Source organism: Syngnathus typhle, linkage group LG13 (assembly GCF_033458585.1).
Source record: "Syngnathus typhle isolate RoL2023-S1 ecotype Sweden linkage group LG13, RoL_Styp_1.0, whole genome shotgun sequence".
NCBI lineage: Eukaryota > Metazoa > Chordata > Actinopteri > Syngnathiformes > Syngnathidae > Syngnathus > Syngnathus typhle.
In genome coordinates this window covers 10,801,974-10,822,574 of record NC_083750.1, presented here as the reverse complement: position 1 = coordinate 10,822,574, position 20,601 = coordinate 10,801,974, and the positions used below count along the sequence as shown (strand labels likewise).

The 20,601-nt window shown below is 49.0% G+C and overlaps 1 protein-coding gene across 4 annotated transcripts in view; it reads right to left on the bottom strand.

Moving 5' to 3' along the window:
• The window catches only part of LOC133165380 (zinc finger protein 521), a 72,465-nt gene that overhangs the window by 37,783 nt on the left and 14,081 nt on the right, over positions 1-20,601 (bottom strand). For 3 of the 4 annotated variants that reach the window (XM_061294996.1, XM_061294994.1, XM_061294995.1), the window contains exons 5-6: positions 939-4,423; positions 765-849 (exon numbers count right to left, since the gene is read on the bottom strand). In XM_061294996.1, the coding sequence (XP_061150980.1) occupies positions 765-849; positions 939-4,067 (3,214 nt within the window). In that variant the 5' untranslated portion in view covers positions 4,068-4,423. Of the gene's footprint in view, positions 1-420; positions 483-764; positions 850-938; positions 4,424-20,601 lie in introns of those variants that run through there. The other variant, XM_061294997.1, reaches the window with a different exon arrangement.

Sequence of the window (20,601 nt, the reverse complement as noted above, 5' to 3'; positions counted from 1 at the left end):
AAATGTTTGGGGCGAGTGTGGTTTGTTGTCAAAATAGATTCAGGGTCAAATAATATGTCACTTGCAGCGTTGTTCATATCTGAATCATAATTGATGTTTGTGTATTTTCTAGTTTTTAATCTGATTATTTGACAAAATGATAAAGTCTTCAACAGATTAATGAATTAATCTATTGATATATATATATATACACACACATATATAGTATGTATATATAAATATATATACATATATATAAATACAGACACACACATATAGAGTATCTACACAGTGTCAAGATATTTTCTTCCCACTTTGAATCAATATTTGAATCAACATTTCAGCAGGCTCCATAAGCATGCTCACAACATTTTTGATCATTCACATGCATGGGGAAATTAAGATGACTTGCTTATGTTTATGGATGCACAACACTTGGGGATGACGTTAAAATATTCAAGTAATTCCACCTAGTTTGTGATGTGATCCGGAAACTTGTGAGCCTAAATGAGACAGGGTCAAATATTTTATTAGATTTTTCACACTATGTGATTTATCCTCAAAAATGATGAAATGATGTTCTTTTTAATTTGAATGTTGAAATGGATGATGGGCTCAAGTCGGATTCATGTTAGCTACAAAATGGCAACGATCATTTTCAAATGGAGGAGATTGATCACGGTCTCTCCGTACTATAGAAGTACCTTGGAAACAGTGAATACATTTCGATAGCTCATGCAGGGACACGCCGAGAAACAACAACAACAACAAAAAAGATCTCCTACCGAGCATATGGTTGGCCACATGAACTTGGATGTCCCATTCACTGTAGAATACCATCTGACATTTGATGCACTGGTACGTCTTCTTCTGTAAATAAAAGCAATTTTACGAAACTCATCGTCGAGTAAAGCACACACGCAAAAAAAAAACCCGAATGACAGAAGGAGGCACGCTACCTCTTCAGTTTGCGACGGACTGGATCTGGGCATTGGGGACATCTGCGGTGTCTTGAGCTGTCCGCCACTGTCCCCTGCGTGCACCGCCTGGACGTGGTTATGCAATTCCACCTCGGACTCAAACTTGACGTTGCAGCTGGAGCACCGCGTCTTTGCGGCAGCCGTTGAGGACGTCGAAGAGGACGAGGACGACGAGGAGACGGCTTTGCCTTTGCCCTCGCCTGGGCTGAGTCTCTCTCCCTGGATCCATTGGGCGGTGTTTGGCGCCGGAGTGGCGGCGCCCCCCTGTTGCTGCTGTTGCCTGCCTCCGTTCATGGTCGGACTGGAGCTCTTGGACTCGGCGTTGGCCACGCACGACGCGCAAAGTCCGTAAGGCAGGCCGTTGATGTCCAGCTTGACTAGGTCCTGCTTAGAACGAAAATCTTTCAGGCAGGAGGCACACTTGAAGGGTTTTTGGACGTGATGTAGGTGCTGGTTGTGAGCGAGGGCACTGGCGCGCACCATGGATTGGTTTGCCGACATGGTCCCCGTTTTTTGCATGTGGAAGGTCCCGTGGATCTTGAGCTCCAATGTGGACGTAACCGTCTGCATGCATACCACGCATCGGAAACCCGTCAAGGAATTCCTCAGGTCCGGGTGCATCTGACAGTGCTCCAGGAAATCTTCCTCGCTATGGAGAGGCATCTTACAGATGCGGCAGCTGCCCGTGTCGAGACTTTTGCTGTGGGTGACCTTGTGTTCGGTCAGGGTGAGCAAAGAGGGGAAACGCTCCCCGCAGATGGGGCACATGTAGTGCTTGACGGGCCCGAGGTGGGTCTGCATATGTTCCCTCAGACCGGGCTCGGAGAAGAACGTGCGAGAGCAGACGTTGCATTTGTGGTTGCCCTTGATCATATCGGCTTTCCTTTTCATCATGGCGCTCTCGCCGGGGCGAATGTTGTGGTCCCTCAGCTGGTGGTTGGTGAGAAGCGACTCCATGGTGTAGGAGGCGCCGCAGATGTCACAACTGTACATGGGCTCCGCAGTCTCCACCTCTTCCTCGCTCCCATCGTGGCTGTTGTGGGACTCCAGCGTGGGTCCTCCCGTGGTCCCCGTGCCGTGGCTATTGGCCAGGAGACCGTGCAGCTCGGCCTCATCTTTCGGGTGGCCGTCCGGCCCGCCGACGGCGGCGGAGCCATTGGCGCCGCAGTTCTGCGCCTTGCCCTCAAACACGCAATGCTTCTCCCGCAAATGCTTCTCCAGCAGCACGATGGCGTGGAAGGCCTTGCTGCAGAAGCGGCAGTTGTACTTCTTGCTATGTGTGGTGATGTGACACTGCAGCTCCACCTCCGTCCCGAACGACTCCCCGCAGAAGATGCAGCGGTGGCCGCGGCCTTGGTTTTCCAGGTGGCTGTGTTTGACGTGCAACTGCAGGTCGGTCTCGTGCCTGAAGTCCCAGTTGCAGGAGGTGCAGCGGTATACCTTCCTCTCGTTGCTGTGCTTCACGGCTAAGTGGAGTTGAGTGGACACCTTGGAGTCAAACACCTCCTGACACAGAGTGCAACGGAAGAACACAAAGGTGTGCATGTCCAGCAGGTGCTTCTGCAGGTCATCCACCGACGTGAACTGCTTGTCGCAACTCTCGCAGATGTAATAGGTGGAGGTGATGGTGAAGTGAACGGTGACGTGCTTCAACAGGGATTCTTGGTTCGGGAACTCTTTGTTGCACTGCGGGCAGGTGAGTTGTGGCTGCAGGCCATCAAGGTGAGTCTTCAGGTGGGTCTGGAAAAGATCCAAGTTGGTATACTTGGCCCCGCACTGGTTACAGATGAACTCTCCGGACGAGCGCGCGGAGGATCCGCCTTGCTTGAGCATGGACGCTTGTTCTACGGTGATTGGAGAGGAGGGGCTGAGAGCGTGCAACGTCTTCTTGCCATTATTGATGTAGTTGAGAGCAAGGGGAATGTTCTTGTGATTCTCCTTGATGTGCTTGTTGAGCTTCAGAACACTGTTGAAGATGGGCGAGTTGGTGCAGTACGAGCAGGAGTAGACCTCCACGATGGGCTCCTTGGGGGTGACGGCCAAAGGAGAGTCGAAACGCAGGCTGCCGCCGTCGCAGTGAGTCTGACGGACGTGCTCTTCCAAGGTGGTCTCTGTCAAGAAACCCATGAAGCACTGTGGGCAGAAGAAGGCGTTGCTCTCCTTGGCCACGGGACTGGGAAAGCCGTGGGAACAGCGGATATGCTCCTGCAGGGTGTTGAGGTCGCTCAGTATCTCGGGGCAGAAGTTGCACTGAAGGAGCGAGTCGGACAAGCCGACCAGCAGGGCCGCGTGGCCCTCGGCGTTGTGGACCTGCTTCAGATGTTCGTTCAGATTTAACAAGGAGGGCAGGACCTCCAGGCAAAACTGGCAGGTGTGGGCCTGCTCCGGCTTGTCCAGATGCATGGTCCGGAGGTGAATCTGAAGCACGGCCAAACTGGAGAACACTTGCTTGTTGCAGTACATGCAAGTGTAAGAAACCTTTGGCTGTTTGGCCGCTCGCCCGCCAGCGTCCGAGGCGTTGTGAGCGGCCCGCTTCCTCCTGCCCCGAGTCTTGGGGACAGGCGGCGCTGTCTCCACCATGGTGGAGCTGTCGACAGAGAGGTTGGAGTCAGGAGTGGTGCTGGAGACGGAAGTGTAGCCCACGGTCAGCAAAGAAGGGCTGTTACTATGGTTACTGGATTCGGGAAGCTGGTGGACGTCCATGTGAGCGTAGAGGTCTTCCACGGACAGAAAGTGCTCGGAGCAGACGGCGCAGGAGTGGCTCTTGCGGTCCCGGCCGTGGGCCCGGTCGATGTGGCTCAGGAGGGCGCCTTCGTCGCCGAAGGGCTCGTGGCAGTAGATGCACTGGAGGGTGGCGCCCAGGCCTCCGTCCTCCGACGGCGAGCACTCGGGGTGGCACTCGGCGATGTGCCTCTGAAGGTCTTCGGGGACGTCGAAGCCTTCCTCGCAGCGGTCGCACTTGCGCGTCTCTTTCAGCTTCCAGTCGTCCGCTCGGCCCTCTTTGCCCCTTTCGTGCACTTGCATGTGGCCGTGCAGCGAGCTGGAGGAGAGGAAGCCTCGGCGGCACACGGGGCACTTGTGCGGTTTGTTGGAGGCGTGAGTTTTCATGTGGATTTTCAGGTGGTCGCTGCGGGAGAAGGCCGAGTCGCACTCGCCGCAGTGGTACTTCTTGTCGCCGGTGTGCAGCTTGACGTGGCGATCGCGGCTACGCTTGTGCTTGAACAGACGGCTGCAGAAGGTGCAGCTGAACGGGAGCTTGTCGCCGTGGCTCTGCTCGTGACGTTTCAGGAAGCTCAGGCGGCTGAACGACTTGTTGCAGAATTGGCACGGGTACGGCAGGCCTGGCCCGCCTTCGTCCTCTCCAAAATCATAGTCCTCGCAATGTCCCGGAGACGTCTGGTCCTTACTGGAAGGAGATGACGCCGGCCAAGAACAGGACGGGTCGTCTTCTATGTCCGCGCCGTCTGAAAGGGAAATAGAAAGAGCCACGATTCGTTTGAGTCACTGTCGTCTCGTCCGTCGTATTAATCCGAGTGAATTCTTTTGGACTTTAAATACAAATCTAAGGTGTTACCAAAAAAAGTGACATTAAAACACACAATTGAAAGTATAATTAGAAATGATAAGAAGAAGAAATACTTTTAGCACAATTAACCTTGTATGTGGCCATGTAATGGCTTAGCCCACTGTGACTCATTACACAATCTCTCTGACATTTAAAACCAAAGCAAGACAGTGGGTGGAAGCCTGGCATGAGGTAAATTAGAACATTTCCATTATTTCTGAACAGCTAAAAGACTATAAAACAAATGTAAAAAAAGGAGCCCTTGAAACAACTTTAAAGCCGGATGAAACACACGAGAAATACAGATTCGACACTGGCTGGGATGGGAGAGAAGATTAAATGTGCAATTTCAACGGCAGCCATACGTAGCCTTTAGGAAGCCTCCGCCGCGAGACAAAGGATCGGAATGAAAAAGTTGAATGCGCCGAGCATCACTCAATACGTATCCGATTACGGAATGAAGATTATTAACATATTTATCAGCGTGCAAAGCTGCGAGGCGAGAATGTGCGCGGCGCAGGGGAGGCAAACAAGGGAGCCAGCAGTCTGTCTAATGACACGTCAAAAAGGTTCCAATCGCAAAATGTTGCTTTGATCCAATTTGCCGAACGGGAACCATATTGGAGTTCTTGGGGGTGTTGCGAACCGTTGTCTGTCTTTGTATGGATGCTGCGACTGATGCGTGACCAGTTTCTGGATGCTCCAGCATCACGCGACCCTGAACACGAAAAATGGATGGATAGATTCACTATTTTATTTATTTATTTATTATTTGCTTTGGCATTTAGCTTTTGTAAATCCCCGCATGCGTAGCCTCACTTATTGCAGGTGTAGTGAAACACGCCAACACTCCCATACGTGTTCCAAATACTCGGCGCTCTCCCGAAATGTGCTGACGTTCCCGCGCCGTGGCATGACTGAAAAACAGCACTTCCACAAGTTCAAAAGGTTACGGGCCACTTCTTCCTGCCGTCCGATTCCAAGTGCTCTCCACTTCCTCGGCTAAATAAAAGCGTGTCATCTCAAGCCCTTCAGAAAAAGCCGAGTCCAAAGGGCAAAACCGAGAAATGGGAAAACAAAAGGAAACGGCAAAGATTTATGAAGGTAGGAGGGAGGGGTGGTGAAGGAAAAGCTGGTCGCAGGAGCCAACCTGACAAATCCGAGCGTCTCCTTCTCCTCCCCTCGCTGTTGTTGTTTTACGGGGTGATCTGCCCTTCATCGGGATATCGTGCCCTCTCGGAACACTCTCGCCCCATCAGGGCCTATCTTCAGGAAACAGATGCGGTCGGTCGGAGGAGGCCACCTCCTCCTCCTCCTCCCCGCCGTGGTTGAGAGGAGTCCACCTCCACACCGCGGCCCTCCCCAATGCCTTCCCCCCCCGCTGGCGAAGCGCCCACTCTCGGCATCTCTCTCAAGGTGCAAAGCCGGCTCGGCTCTTTGGGTGCGTGACTCAGAGCGAGGCCCTCCTCCACAGAGGAGGCGGGTTCTGCCATGAAGAATGACCCCGGCCGATGCCTCGCAGTCAAACGTATTGGCGTGAAGACAACGCTATAAAACAAACAAACAAATGGGCCCGTATGGCACGAGGTTAAATGGAAGTTGACGCTCCGAAATGAGGAAGCCTTTGCCTTGGGACACCGTCAAGCTGTCCTTCCATTGTTTGCTTATTTGCTTGATGTCAATTATTTATTTAGTGCCGTTACTCCAAGGACACATAAACATCAATCTGATAAAAAAAAAAAAAACTGTTGTTCTCCAGCAAAGACGAGCAGATAATAGTCGAGTCACAATTTGAATGAATCAAAGCTAGACAAATTTGACCAAAATATTCAGAGAGAAAAATTGCCACTCGAATTGAACAGGTTGAGTTCAGAAAAGCATCAGCTGGATATTTATCCAAACATCCAAAGTCTTACAACTTTGAGGTGTGAAAACTAAAAAGCATAAAAGAATTAAAACGCCTCGAGTATTGGACCAAGCTGTCAAATAGTCCAGAATATGAAATTATTACAAGAAAAACCATGTTTTAAGATGCCAACAGCTTTTTGTGTGCAATGGGTTGTTTCTATTTCCATTATAGGAAACAAAATGTAATCAAAGTCCAAGAAAAAGAGCTTTGAAGCTGCACCGTGTATATATGATTTATGAACGATAGAAGATCCCTCGCGGCTGAAAGGTTCTGCTGCTGTAAAGACACAGCGACTTAGTTCTTTGTTTTAATGGCAGGACAATAACAAGAATTTTCTTTTTTTTCCCTGGCGCGTGTGCAGGTTCATTCTCTCGCTCTCTCCCACACATACACAAAAAAAAAAAAACAGAGTCAGAAGTCCAATGGCCAAAACAAGTATGTGAACAAGCGTGGATGAAAGCTCAGTCCTTCCTCAGGAGAGCGGCAGAGGAAAGAGAGAGAAAGAGACAGCCTTGTTTTTTTCCCCTTCTTCACCCTGACAAGAAATGCCCAGGCCTCAGCAGCAGCAGCCTGAGTAAATAAAAGAAGGGGGCCTTACTTCCCGGTCTCTCGGGCCGGGGGCCTGTGCACGCCAGCGCTCTCTGTGCTGCTGCCAAAGGGGATGCTGGGGCCTGAAAAACTACACCCTGCAGCTGAAGGGCTGTCTTTGTTGGACTGCCAAGGCCTTCCTGAGCATCCTTCAGCCAACAGCCTGTCACATCCTGGGAGGAAGACCTCCATCTTAAGGCCTGTCCCTCTCCGGGAGTTGCGGCAATGCCGACACTCCGTTCAATGTCTCCTATGTGAACGAAAACAAGGCCGGCCGGCCGGCCGGCGGGAGGGAGTGTGCCATCGTTTGACATTAGCTGGGGAGATGAGATCTTAGACCTTTCCGCATGACAGCAACTAGAAAGGCAATCGCTAGTCCACCGAGGTGCAAAGATTGTGACCTGGCAAGCCGAGCAACTAATATTTGTATTTTTCATATGCCGCATTTTTTTGGACCACCGTCTCAATGAATTATTGATTTATTTAGAAACACCCTAAAGATCATGTGTCCAGAAAATCTCTCTCCTATATTTATTCAAATATACTTTACTAACATTTTTTGGGAAGGGTTTGAGGTAGCCATCTTCTTTTCAAGGCACAACCCAAAAGTAAACAGCTCTGGTCATGTGAGCATTTCGACAATACATTTCATCCCAGCACTCTATTCTGTCCAAATTTACTGAAAATAATTGGAAAGAAACATTTCTTTCATAATTGAGAGCGGTGGGTTCAACTAAACAAAGCAGCAGAGCAAATAAGTCCGCTTCCATTCGACATCCCTGATTATAAAATGCATAGTTGATTTTGGAGAAAAGGTAAGGTACGAACAGAAAATATAGCCCGCGCAGAAAACAGCAAACCCACAAAATGAATGCAGGACCACTCGCTTTCTATATAGCGAGTCAATTTCACCAGGTTCCACATGCATGAGCACTATATTAAAAAAAAAAAAATCTCTTCTATTTACACAAGTCCTATATACCATGTATTTTTTTTTTTCTACCACACTCATGTCTGGAGGTTTCTCGTAGCAGACTGAAGTGTTCTTTGTGCCCCCCCGGTTCCTCTATGTTCATTCATAGTAACCTTTCCCAGAGTAAATACTCCTGTTCAAATAAAGCCCTTAAATCTGGGAACAGGTCGGCTGCCATTTTGGGACTCCAAAACCCAGAGGATCCCTTTTGATTTATGTCCGCTATTAATAAATTTGGCTCTTACAAAAATACACGGGCATCATTTGAAGAAAGCGTGACATTAATTCGTCCACATATGGCGCTGGTCATTTTGGGCTTTTCATCGCCATTGCAATTGGTTGGCGGGACAACACTTTGGTGGCGTGCTCAACTCCAGTCCAAAGTAAATCACATCTTTGTGTGTTATGCTTGTCATAAAAAATGTGTTTTGAGCGTGAGCGTATTTGTTGGCACACGAGGGATGGGGGACTCGATGAATAAACAAAAAAGCTGACAACTTGTCTGATGTAACACCGTGACCTTCCTTCATATTCACACACGATGTATTTTCTTTTTTTCTAACATTATGATTATTTCCCCCGCGAGACAACCGCACGTGTCATCTCAGCACTTTAGCTTTTCTGATACCCAAATAGCTGCGCGTCATGTGACAGCGTCACTTAAGATTGAATCGAGGATGCGGCAAAATGAATTTTCGCATTATCCCAAGAGGCCGGAAGTCATCCGAAGACATCAAACCCGAGTTTTTGGTGGTTTTAATCGGCAAGCCTGACAAACCTAAATCTTAACGTTTTTTCGGTATCCATTACGCCCGCCCCGCCTCCCACCCTGGGGAAAAGCGGCAAAGCGTCAACTACTTTGTCCACATTAGCCACGTCCCCGAGCTCAGACAGGCACACTTGGTCACTGTCCCAGAAATCACAGTGCCCCAGCGCCACCTCGAGAAAGTTAGACAAATGGAAGGCCAGAGTTGAGGAAAAGTAGAGCAGACGGTCATCATTTACTGTTTTTTTATTTTTTCTTTGTGGTTGGCCTGTGACCGTGACAAATGGCTTACATACTGTGTGAAAGACATGGCCCTGACACACAAAGACTTCCACAGACAGTAACTGAGATGAAGAACAAGTGGAATATTTACACATACAGTTCTTGGAAGGAACCTTATGACAAAAATGCGGACAAATTACAAGTCGGCCTACCAATAGCAGCAAAAATACATGTGTATTAGGAAACGGAAAATATATTAAGGACAATATGGAACCCAAAAAAATCTTTGCCACCTAATCAGTCAGTCAGCTAGATGTTAGTAAGTTAGTCCTGCTGCCATTCAGCTAGTAGCAAGCTTGTCCGTCCGACAATACTAGCGAGCGAGATGGTGAGCGAATGTCTCAAACCAAACTATAAATAGGAGATTGGCAATTTGGAATGATTTTTTTCCAATTCTTCTGGCAGTCTAAGCTGATCTAAGCTTGCGAGAGAGTGAGAAGAGGTTGAAGCATAAGCGCAAACAGGAAGAAGGCTGTCCTGCAGGTCTTGGCTTGTCCAGTGGCCACAGTGAGTCTCGCAGGGGGAGAGAGCAGGATGACAATCTGTCCCACAGCATGACCCCTCCATCGCCCGCCTCACTGCACTGGCTCTTAGGGAGAACCGGAGTGTGTGTGTGTGTGTGTGTTGTTCCCTGAACACTGCGGCAGATCAGATGCAAGATCCAGGAATCCATTCTATCCATGTGCTTCTGCTAATATCTGCTCATTGTGTGCACTTCTCTTTTTGATTTTGTTCGGGTGAATATGACTTATGAGGAAAATCGTTGTTGTGCGTAGAAATATGCCGACTTATTGTACGGCCAAGTTTCCTGACTGAGCTCAACTTTTTTAAATGAATAAGATTTTTTTTTTTTTCTGCCCAATCTTCTCAGTGGCCACCATGAAAATTTGTAACCATAATGCAGTTAAGCTAATAGTTCGCTTTTTATTGATTCTTCGACGACTATAACTGGAGACGCCATGTAGCACCAATTTGGTCAGTTTTGGGATTACGGCAGATTTAGGGAAGAGTTTGTTGAGGGAGATTTGATGGACTGTTTGCACACATTTCCTCGATGTGTGGAGTCCACTAAGGTCTAAAAAAAAAATAAAAATATCTGAAAACTGTGTGCATTTTGGCTTGAGCAACCGCACACAGAAAGAAAACGCCTTTCCCTTGCTTCTTGACCTGTGACTTGTGTTTTTTCCCCTGATTAATACACAGAGGTTCTATTTGATATCTCCTCAAAGGCGTCCATGCTTGTCAGTGGTAGTACAACAGGAGACAGGCCGGGAGGGAGACAAAAACACGGAGAAAGGAGCACGAGGAGAACAACAAACACACACATATTCAGAAGAAAAAAAAAAACAAGCATCTGCTCAAGCAAGACGATGTATTTTCATGCATCCCTGTCTTAAATGTCAAGATTTCTTAAACCTCACTGACTACAGCACGGACACCTCTCCAAGGTCCAAGAGAACCTGCATTTATTAATAATTAGCTCGAGACAGACATATTTCTTTTTCCGGAGAGAATAAAATTTCACAAGTTCTTTTCCAGTCATTCTTCTCGTTTTTTTTTGTTGTTGGCCCGAATCCCGTCGAGCGATTCAGACGTAGCATCGGCCTGGCTGCTCCCTCCTCTCCTTAATCATGCCTCTAATACCCTCCAGATGAATAAACAGCGTCATCCCGCCTCTCTGCGCCAGCCAGAAGGCTCCTCTCCGCGCTCTTGAATCCAACTTCCAAGCAGCAGCAGCGGCGGCGGCAGAAGAAGACGGGACGCGAGCAAAAAGATGACAGATGGAAGGGTGGATCAATGCGCAAAGCGGCGCAAACGGCAAAGTAACAAAAGCCACGGCGAGATTCCCCCGCTTTTCCCCAATAATTCGTCTGATCTCTCACTCGACACAATTACCACTGTGATGAGTCTCCTCATCTTTGAGGAGACTCCTACGGACATGCTCGTGTTTTTTTTTTTTGTTTTGCTGCAACCTTGTCACCTCACACTGTGTCCACAGACTGCACAGGGAGGGGAGGGGGTGAGGAGGTTGGCGGGTGGTTGTGTGCGGATGCTCCCTGGAGAAGCAAACAGACCCTGGACCAGCACTTCCCTGGGCCCACTAAAGCGTGCCAGAAGATTCCCGCCATGTGTGTAGAGTATGTGAGCACAAATGGCTGACAGATTTCAGGGTTAGCTTTTTTTTTTCCGCCTGCCCTCTTGCATTGTAGCTTGATGCTAATAAGCGCCGCGCAAATACACGCCGACACGCATCATCATCATCATCGTGAGGCCGGACGGAAAACAAGCGAGCGAATGACTACGGGGCATTTTTTACTTATTCATCCATCGCTGCAAATTGATTTATTCTTCTTTAGCAGCAGAAAAAGATCAAACAAAAAAACTATTTTGCTAAATGGCAGAAGTTTTAGAAGTAGAAGACAAAAGGCTGATCTTCCGTCCTCCTCCTTTTTTCCAAATCCTTAATGATTGGAATATACAGTGAGAAGGCAATAAAAGTGGCACGGGTGCTTAAGTTGCTATCTGAATTTTACAACTAGGGTGACCTTTAATTAAATTTGCTGTGCAAATATGCAGATGAATCAGTTTCAGGTCATGATGCGGCCTGGGCGAGTATTTGGTTGGAGTTTGGCTACGCTGTTTAGTTTTAGGAGCTAAAATGCGAAAGTAACAAACATTTTTGTCCTTCCAAAAACGCATGGTTATTGTAATGCGACGTGACAAAAAGGAAATGTGGCTTTCTAAATATGGAATTCTCTAGAGCTGAGTGAGCACTCTGCCTTGGCCTTTATTCGCGAGAATGTTAAAAGAAGACGCTGGCAAAGGCCCCCGTCGGTATTTATAGTTCAATGGCCTTGCAGGCAGCCATGTTAACGTTATAAAACGGACAATTTGTTCAATTCAGGTTTTTGCGTGAACATGGAATTTTGGTCACTGAGATGTTTGGGTTCAAGTACATTTTCTGTTTGTCAAATTGTTATATTTTGGCTAGAAATGGCAAAAGCCGATGAGAAAGGACTTAAGACACCGTTTGCCGTGTCATCAGCGACTATAATTATACAGCAGGGGTTTATTAGCTTTTTGAGTTTAACCGAGGAAATATTCACAGCCTTTATTTTATTTTATTTAATAAACATGTTGTAACATCTGATTATATCTTATAAACGGACTGCTGTCATGGATAAATAAGTGACTTTATGAGAAAATTAGTAAAGCTATTTCACACGACGCTTTCTATTAAGATGGGCCACACATGAAAGCGGCCATCAACTCGGCCTCTGGCAGCCTCAGCTAACCTTTATCCTATAGGGTCTAATTAATGGTGGCCGTTGCCCTCTTGCAGGGCAAATCCGTCTGTTTCGCTGCTGAGAAAGCCTGCCTCGCTTAGCCACCACCAACCGGAGTAGCGCATTAAGACCTGCACTTGGAAGCAGACCGTTTAATTATTTACCAACAGAAGGTGGGGGGACGGTATTTGGTGCGAGGGGGGCCTATTTTTTTTTTTTTAGTTTATAAATGAAGATTTATTATCATTGGATAGTGTGGATGAAGAAAAAAAATGTAGTGGTTGCTCAAGATAGATACACACTAGAATGCATGATGTCGTAGAGTGAGAAGAAAAAAAATTATTCATACATTTTGTCAATTTGTCTTTATGCACTGAAGTGTGTTTTCTTTTTTTTAATAATACCAAAAATAAAAATGGCAGTTTTCTTAAATCCAATTTAATGGGGAAAATTGCTTCGATATGCGAGTACTTTTAATTACGAGCTTGGTCACGGACAGATTATTCTCATAAGTCAACACCCCCCACACTGTATTCTAACATTTATAAAGACACTAACTAATCAAATGGTGTCGAATTATTGTAGCATCCTATGCCTTTTTTTTTTTAGGTCATGGAAATTGACTGCGTGTATTGTTTTGACTTGCCAAGTTTTTCAACAGGAGCTGCACAAAGGGTTAACTCGGGGCAAAGTGTTTGTATTCTATCTGCATTTCTGCACAATACAACAAAACATGCAGAATACAAAAGGGAATACATTGGTGGTTGGGGGGGGGAGGAGAGAGAGACAGAGCAAACAATAAGCGCAACCACATGTGACAGAGTTTGACTCTGTGTGCGCATTTTCAACGCGTGTGTGCGCGTTGAAGTGGGAGACAACTCGCCGAGGGGGGGGGGGGGGGTGGGGGGGGTAGCGAGATGAAGACAAAATGCAGAGAGGGAAGCAAGACAGGAGGGCAGTGGAGAGAAAAAGCAAAAGGCAGCAATCACATTTGCGCGCGTGCACATAACAAAAAGCTCGACAAAAGAGGAACACACCGGGGTATTTGCGGAGCTGTCGGCAGCTGGAGGCGGGATCCTGTGAAACTTTATTAAAATCGAGGCCCGTCAAGAGGCGGAAACTAGACGACTGGGGCGACGAGAGGAGAAAGGAGTGAAGGAAGGAAGTTCCAATAGAAGGGAGAGAAATTCTTTTATTTCAGCCGTACATTAAGTCACCTCCCTACTGATCTGTGCTCCCCTTCCTGGCGTGGATAAAGCCCTCCCTCGGGGGGGCCCAGGGTAATTTCCAGAAACTCAAGTATTAGAAAAGTCCGCTTGGGGACCTGCCGCAATATACCTTCGCAATTTCAGATGCTCTAGAAAAGAAAAGTGGGGGTAGTTTGTGGTAAAACCCCTAGAGCACCCCCCACCCCACCCCCAAACCACTACCCCAGCTCAAATTTCTGAAGTACAGACATATGTGTGTGTGTAGACGGTGGCCCCCATGGGATTGAGCACCAGCAATAGAAAATCCACTGCATGGAGAAGAAAAAAAGCATTTCCTCTCTGGTCTGGCAGGAGTGCTTTTTCTCCTCCTCCTCCTCCTCCTTTTCCTCCCCTGGCTCCCACCAGAGGCTTTTTACAAAACATGTGTTGCTGACATGTTGACAGATTGCTCAGTGAAGTGTTAGGCGCGTGCACACGGCCGGCCATTTAGAGGAGGGGGGGGACATGGCTTCCTCGCCAACATCCTCTACCTGAGGCACCATGTTTTATACATCATGCGCACAGAGTCTCCCACCCACCCTCACGCAAAAGAACAGGAAGAGGGGAGGGAAGGACGGGGGGGCCGGGGTGGGGGGGGGGTAATACGAAAGGTAAGAGAGTTGCTCACATCGTGAAGAAAGCAGTCAGTGCAGAATATTTCAGAAGGGAGGGAAGGAAGGAAGGAAGAAAGGAAGGACGGAAGGAAGTCACATGGTCACCGCCATAAAAAAAAAAAAATTCTCCCTCTACTTTACGCCGTTCGTACTGTTTGGGTCAAATTTGACCTATTTTGACCCTATCGATGTTTCCATCGATTACTCTGAAATCAGAAGATGGCGAGATGACGGCGGTTAAGAATGACTGGATTCATTATCCCGGGTCAACCCGAAACATGCTACAAATGACGACGAGTATGTTCGGATTAAACAAAAAACGAAAAAGCCAACAGCTCCCGCAACAGACTCTTATCAGGTTATATCGACAGCGCTCGTCCTAATCGCCCTGCGGCTTCCAAAAGTGCTGCCGTGGCAACAGGATGGAAATGGGGATCATAATGTATTCATGGTGCCGGCAACCTAAGGGGATGCGGCACACGCTCTCGGGGGACCGCACTTTACCCGGAGCCAGACGTGTCTGGGCAAAATCACTCCGCACAAGACGGCAGCGGAATACTGAGGAGCCGTCACAGGATAGAGGGAGGGAGGTAGGGAGGGAGAGAAGGAGGCAGGGAGGGAGGAGTCTCGCACAGAATAAAACAAAGACAGAGGCGCGAGCTCGGACGGTGAGTAAACAGCACCTTCCGGACCGCCGTCGGAGAAACGTAACACAAAAGGAGACGAAACGGGAATGGGGGGGGAGGGCTCCCACCTTGAGAAGCCACTCGCTCAAGTGGCGGGGAAAATAAATGGCAGAGGAAATGGGAGGAGATGATCGGGGCCGCAAAGGAGACGCGGCCCTTTGGCCACGGGTGAGAAGGAAATAAACAGCCGGTGCGGTAAATGAACAGGAGGGGACGGACGGGAGATTGATGGCCCGAGAGATGGATGCTTGCTTGCCGGAGAGCCCGCTTAGCCAGCCGTGCGCATCCTGAAATCAAATCCAAGGACCGGTGAGATGATCGCTCGGCCGAGACGCACTCGCTGACCTTCTCCGGCCTAATCAATTCCCACGCATGCTCCTCCGTACACAAATATAGACGATAGATTCATACGGAAGTGAAGAGGGTCACGCCATTAGAAACATCTCTCAGTGCTCAACTTAGTAGTTGTTCTGCAAGGACCCATCCGAAGCATTAAGCGAGAAGTGAATCCGCCATCTTGCGTTGCCACTCACTTAGCCAGCCTTCATTGACTTCGCCACCCTTTTGTTCCTAATAGTGTGACCCGTGAGTACGCGTACGTGTGTATTCATCCTGCAAAGTGGAATAAAACATTGAAGAAAGATCTAACTTTAGGCTGCATTTTTATGTCAAGGTCTTTTTTTTTTCTTTTCCCAAGCGTCGCCTCAAGGTGCTAATGCAAATGCGCTGCAAGTCTCCCGAAAACGAACAGATTCACCCGCAAACTCTTCCTCGCCGCACTAACTATCCTCCACACGTAGTTCACCCTCAGGCACTGCACCGAGGGCCATAGACAACTCCCTTGTCTGTCCTTCCTCCTTTCCTTGTAGCTGACAGGGTCTTGGACTGCTAAGCTCCAACGCGAACACTTGTGTTTGTAATGGCGGCGCAATCAAGGTGGAAGGAGGAGAAGTGAACCAAAAAAAAAAAATCATTCATACAATGCTCAAAAGATAAATCAAAAGTTACTCAACAGTTACTGTTTTCTATCAGGTGCCGTATAGTCAAAACTCGAACCAAGGTTTTGTTTCGGAAAAATGGATGGCCATGCTGAGCACATCTCAATCTACGCCGGAGATTAGTAATCATCCAGGGTCTTGGTATTGATGTCCAGGCTCAGCTTGTTTGCATATTTACTGGCTTTAGAGTCCAGTCGCCTGAGGTAAGAGGCAAATTGCATTCCTGCTCACCCCCACGCTGCACACACACACACACACAATCAGCGGCACGCTTTGCATTTGGAGCACCCCTTCCATCCTATCCTCCAACCTTAACATGCTGATCAGTCATCTTGCAGCAAGCATCCGAGCAGCGATCTCATTTGGCTAACATCATCACAGCCTTAATCTGGTTGCGGAGAGCAATCAGTTTACTTTGGAATTAGGCATTCCGCCGGCGGGTCCGCAGAGAGGGAAAGCTCGCAGGATTTCCAGCATGGCGCGGAATGCATTCCCGCGTCTGATTGGGCGATAACAACCCACACGGGCACCGCGTGAAGAGGAATGAACGGCCAATGGGAGGCCGGAATAATCAAGCCCTTGGATTAAAATACAATCGCAGCGCCTTTTTCATTCTGTTGACTTTATTGGTGGGATATGTTCAACAAAGCCTGGCGGTCCACCAAAATTGCAAACAATCTGCCGCAAATCCACAGCTACCCAGTTCGGAAAAGCAAATCGCTTTTTATGAATTCAATTGTCTGCTTTTATCGCAGAGAGGAGCAACAAGTTGACTTTACGTAGCCTCGGGCGAGTAGCCGCCAGTCTCTCTTCAGAGAGGCTCTCCGATCGATCCATCGATTGCTCGGAAACGATCAGCGGGTAGCTTGCTAGATCAGATGACCTTTCCCTTCTCGGCCGCCGCTGCGGGCCGCTCTTAACATTACGGCGACAAACTCTGTTGCTTGGCGTTCCGATCCGGATGTCGGCGTCAGAAAACCTCATTTGCGAATGCCACCTTCCAGTCGGGACACGGCAATTAGCGCTCCAATGGGAACCACACGCGATATTTGAGAATCCCAGACCTTCTGGGTGGCTCGGCTCTCCGTATCCTGAAGTTTAGGAGTGGCCGCTCCCCCGGCAGCAGCCCCCCCCCCCCCACCACCACCCCACCCGAGCGCTACAGCCCCGGCCAACAAAAACATGGACCCCAGGGAGAGGTGGAGGAGAAGGGAAATGTTGAGTCCGCCATCGACCCAAAAATTTCCCAAAGGCGAGCAGGATGCCGTCACAGCTGGCTCTGCTCTGTGCAGCATTAAAACCTCAGCCGCCACCCCCCCGGGAGACATAAACCTGTCGGAATGGTCACTCTTTCCACTGCCCTCTGTTTCCCTCTTTCCTCTCCTCCCATTACGGGCAGCTTTGGCATAGATGCCATTGAAGGAAAAACAAGCCTATGGGGATGGATCAATGCCTGCTACATTTCCATGCAAACTTTTATGAACTTTTTGGGAGTTGAAACAGGATCCAGTCGGGCCACTTGACATTTCCGCTTGCTATAGCGCCGATCGAAAATGAAGAAAAACATTCAGAGACCTCCAACGAGACACACCTCGTTGTTGCCGGGGTAAATAAAATTAAAATACATGGCAAATGCAGCAGCTAGCAAAGGCTGCTCTGTGAGCTGCTGCCATCCGCATACGACGCTACGCGAAGGAGGTCGAGTGAAGCCTGCGGGGCGCTAAAGGACGTGTCATCCAAAGCGCCAAGCCGATGCACGCAGGTGCCGCTACTGCCGAGCCCTCCGAGCAGATACGAATAAAAGCGGCGAGGACGATGAGGTAGAGTCGCCGTCGGGCTCGGTCGTACGAGTCGAGGCTCTCCGTTCTTTTCATTGTTTTTCAGGAAGAGACGCGGCTTTCGTCTGACAAAGGCCGATAAATACTTTATACGGTGCATAATGTCTGCGGCGGCGGCGGCGGCGGCGGGCGCACGGCAGGCAGAGAGAAAGAGGGGCACTCTCTCATGAGGGCATATGCTTTGAATTCCTAATGACACTCCTGTTAATGTTAGCGCCACGGGCGCACCGAGAGCTAAAGCCTGCGACTTGAAAGCTCCGTCTTTTTCCTTCCTCCCAACCTGGCGTGGGCGGGCGGTCCAGACAGGACCCCGAACCCGGATTGCATGCCAGAAGTGACCGTTTTGGCAAATCCTTGTAATCGGCGTGCCGTCGCTTTCTACCACATGACGCAGAGTGAGTCTCTTCTCGTCGTCGTCTTGCGTGAGCCATTTTGAAGCAAATTTAGCCTCGGCACAGTCTTCTTGGCATGGTAGATGTTGGATCAATGCAGAAAGTTACAGAGTACGGCTAATGGGATCCTGTTGGAAATTGTTGCAAAACACGGCCCGGCTGCCAGCCCAGTCGCTCGCTCGCTCGCTCGGAGTGATGTTACTAACTGTTTCCATGTGGCCGACCCAAAGGCTTGATGTAAACGGGAGGAAAGCATGTACGGCGGCTTTCGGGAAACGCTCGCCGTCAGATGGCATATTACAAACATGTCGGCGCCGTTTCCATCACATTGGCCAGGTTGTTATTGTTTGGCGCGTTAGCGTTGCCTTCTCTCATAAATCCGAGATGCGCTTTATTGAAGCCGAGCGCGAGCGTCTACGGGGAAGAAGGGGAGAGAAATCTACATAATATAAATCCATACGTGGCCCAGTTATCTCTCTCTGCTTCTGCGTCGCACCCTTTTCTGATTGATTCCTTTATCTGGGGGAAGCAGAAGACATGCTCTGTTTGCTCGCACAGTGGCTGGCAGGAAAACAGAGAAAGACACTTATTAAAAAGGTCATCTCGCAGAGGGTTAAAATAGCCGGGCGCCGATCTCTCCAGAGGGGAGGGGAGGGGCGGGGAGGAGGGGCTCAGGACACAAGGAAAGGTGTTGCTCCGGGGAGCCGTAATGAAAGAATGGCCCAATGTGCGCAAGGCCGTTCGAATAGCTACAGATGTGGCTGCCCGTTTGGAATTCAACTTTTAGAGTCTTATTTCTCTTTCCGAGTTTGCCTCAAAACAATTTCACTTCCCCTTGCGAGAGACAAAGCGATGGTGAAGTGTTGTTTTGGCGAGCCCTGCGGAAAAAAAAAAAAAAGCCCCCGGCCTCTCGTCTCTTCCCCAAGGCGGCAGGATGCTGATCCCCACATGGAAATCTGATCCGCAGCCATCCTGGAGCCACGGGGGCCAGCCCGCCTTCCCCCCTCGTCTCGCCTCGCCTCCCCTCGGAGCCCCTGAAGTTGAAGGGGTGCTCTGGTTAGGGGGGGGGGGGGGGGCATTCCTGCAGTCCCACCCCAACTCTCCAGAGGAGCATTCTTGCAGCCGTGCCCGTAGCCTTCATTTGTGATCTCCGGGGGAGCATTCCTGAAGCCCTGCCCCGGCCGGCCCGGCCGCTCCCCAGGGGACGCATTCCTGCAGCACTCGCTCTCCTTCTCCCTTTCCTCCCCTCCATCTCCCTCCCTTGCTCGCTCCCCCTCCGGCAGCCTCTCGCCTTCCTCTGCAGTCCAGCATTAGCGCGATCGATAGCGCCGATTGCATCTGGGACAGAAGGCAATCCATAGCCGCGCGCTCCCTTAGCGCACTGCAGTGGTCATGGCTTAAGTGCACGGAAAGGTGTTATACCTCCGCCAGACGGGGTGGGGGCCGGCCGGCCGGACGGCCAGCCGGGGGAGACAATGGTCGCCATTGATCGTGGTGACATCTATTTCTTTCTCGGGCGTGGCCCGCATGCGCCTTTCGGAGTTTTCTGTCACTCCACGTTGAATATAAGCCAGACAACTTTGCTTTGTACGAGCTCTATTGTTTCTGGCGAAGAAACAATAACGATGTTTTGAGCACCTGCTTGATGATGGTGGGTTATTTTTTTGCACGCCGAGTCATCATAGGGCAGCTCAGCATAAGCAGGAAAGCAGCTGCCGTTCTGTACATTTGCAATCTAACCATGTCATCCAAAAGGCAAAATATGTCCATTTTTCTTCCCCCCCCAAAAAAAAAAGGTTTCAAATGTGGATCTTTTCGCAGGTGCCGCTTCTTGACTAGAAAATGTCTCCAATAAAGCATCCATCTGTGAGCGGAAAGCTGGATGTAAGGCAAATTAATTGGCCATGGATGTCTCTACATAACGCCGCAAAGGAAATCTCCTCCCATATTTCTGACTCCACACTAACACAAAGCTACACAAACACGGAGCGGTACTTAGTATGCCATCTCTAAGTTTCTTTTTTTTTTTTCTGCCACTGTTGTTTGAATACTAATCGAGTGTTTCTGCACAATCACAATGCCCTGATGGCAATTAAAATCTTTTGTTTTGCTTTCAGAGGGGGGCTCTTATCTAAACTACGTTTTTTTTCTTTTTCTATCAGCATCGAGCAATTAAGAGTTATTTGCCCGTAAGATTGACATTTATAAAAGCCCCCGGCTTCATTAGATGAAGAGTATGGCCGAGTCAGTCGTGACCACAAAGTCCAACCGGCGCCCGACGTAAAAGCTTCGGATCACATCTCCAACTCTCACAACACCGCCGACTATTTCGCCGCAAAATAAGTCTAATTACAGCAAAGAGAATTTTAATTCCAGCCCTTGCCGCCTCTTAAATAATGCCCTTTGTGTCTTGATGTTCCCAAACAGGCAAATCAAGAGTTAGACGGATGAAACTGGATTAGAAGGACAAGCGTGTTAAAGAAGGTTCAGCGCCGAT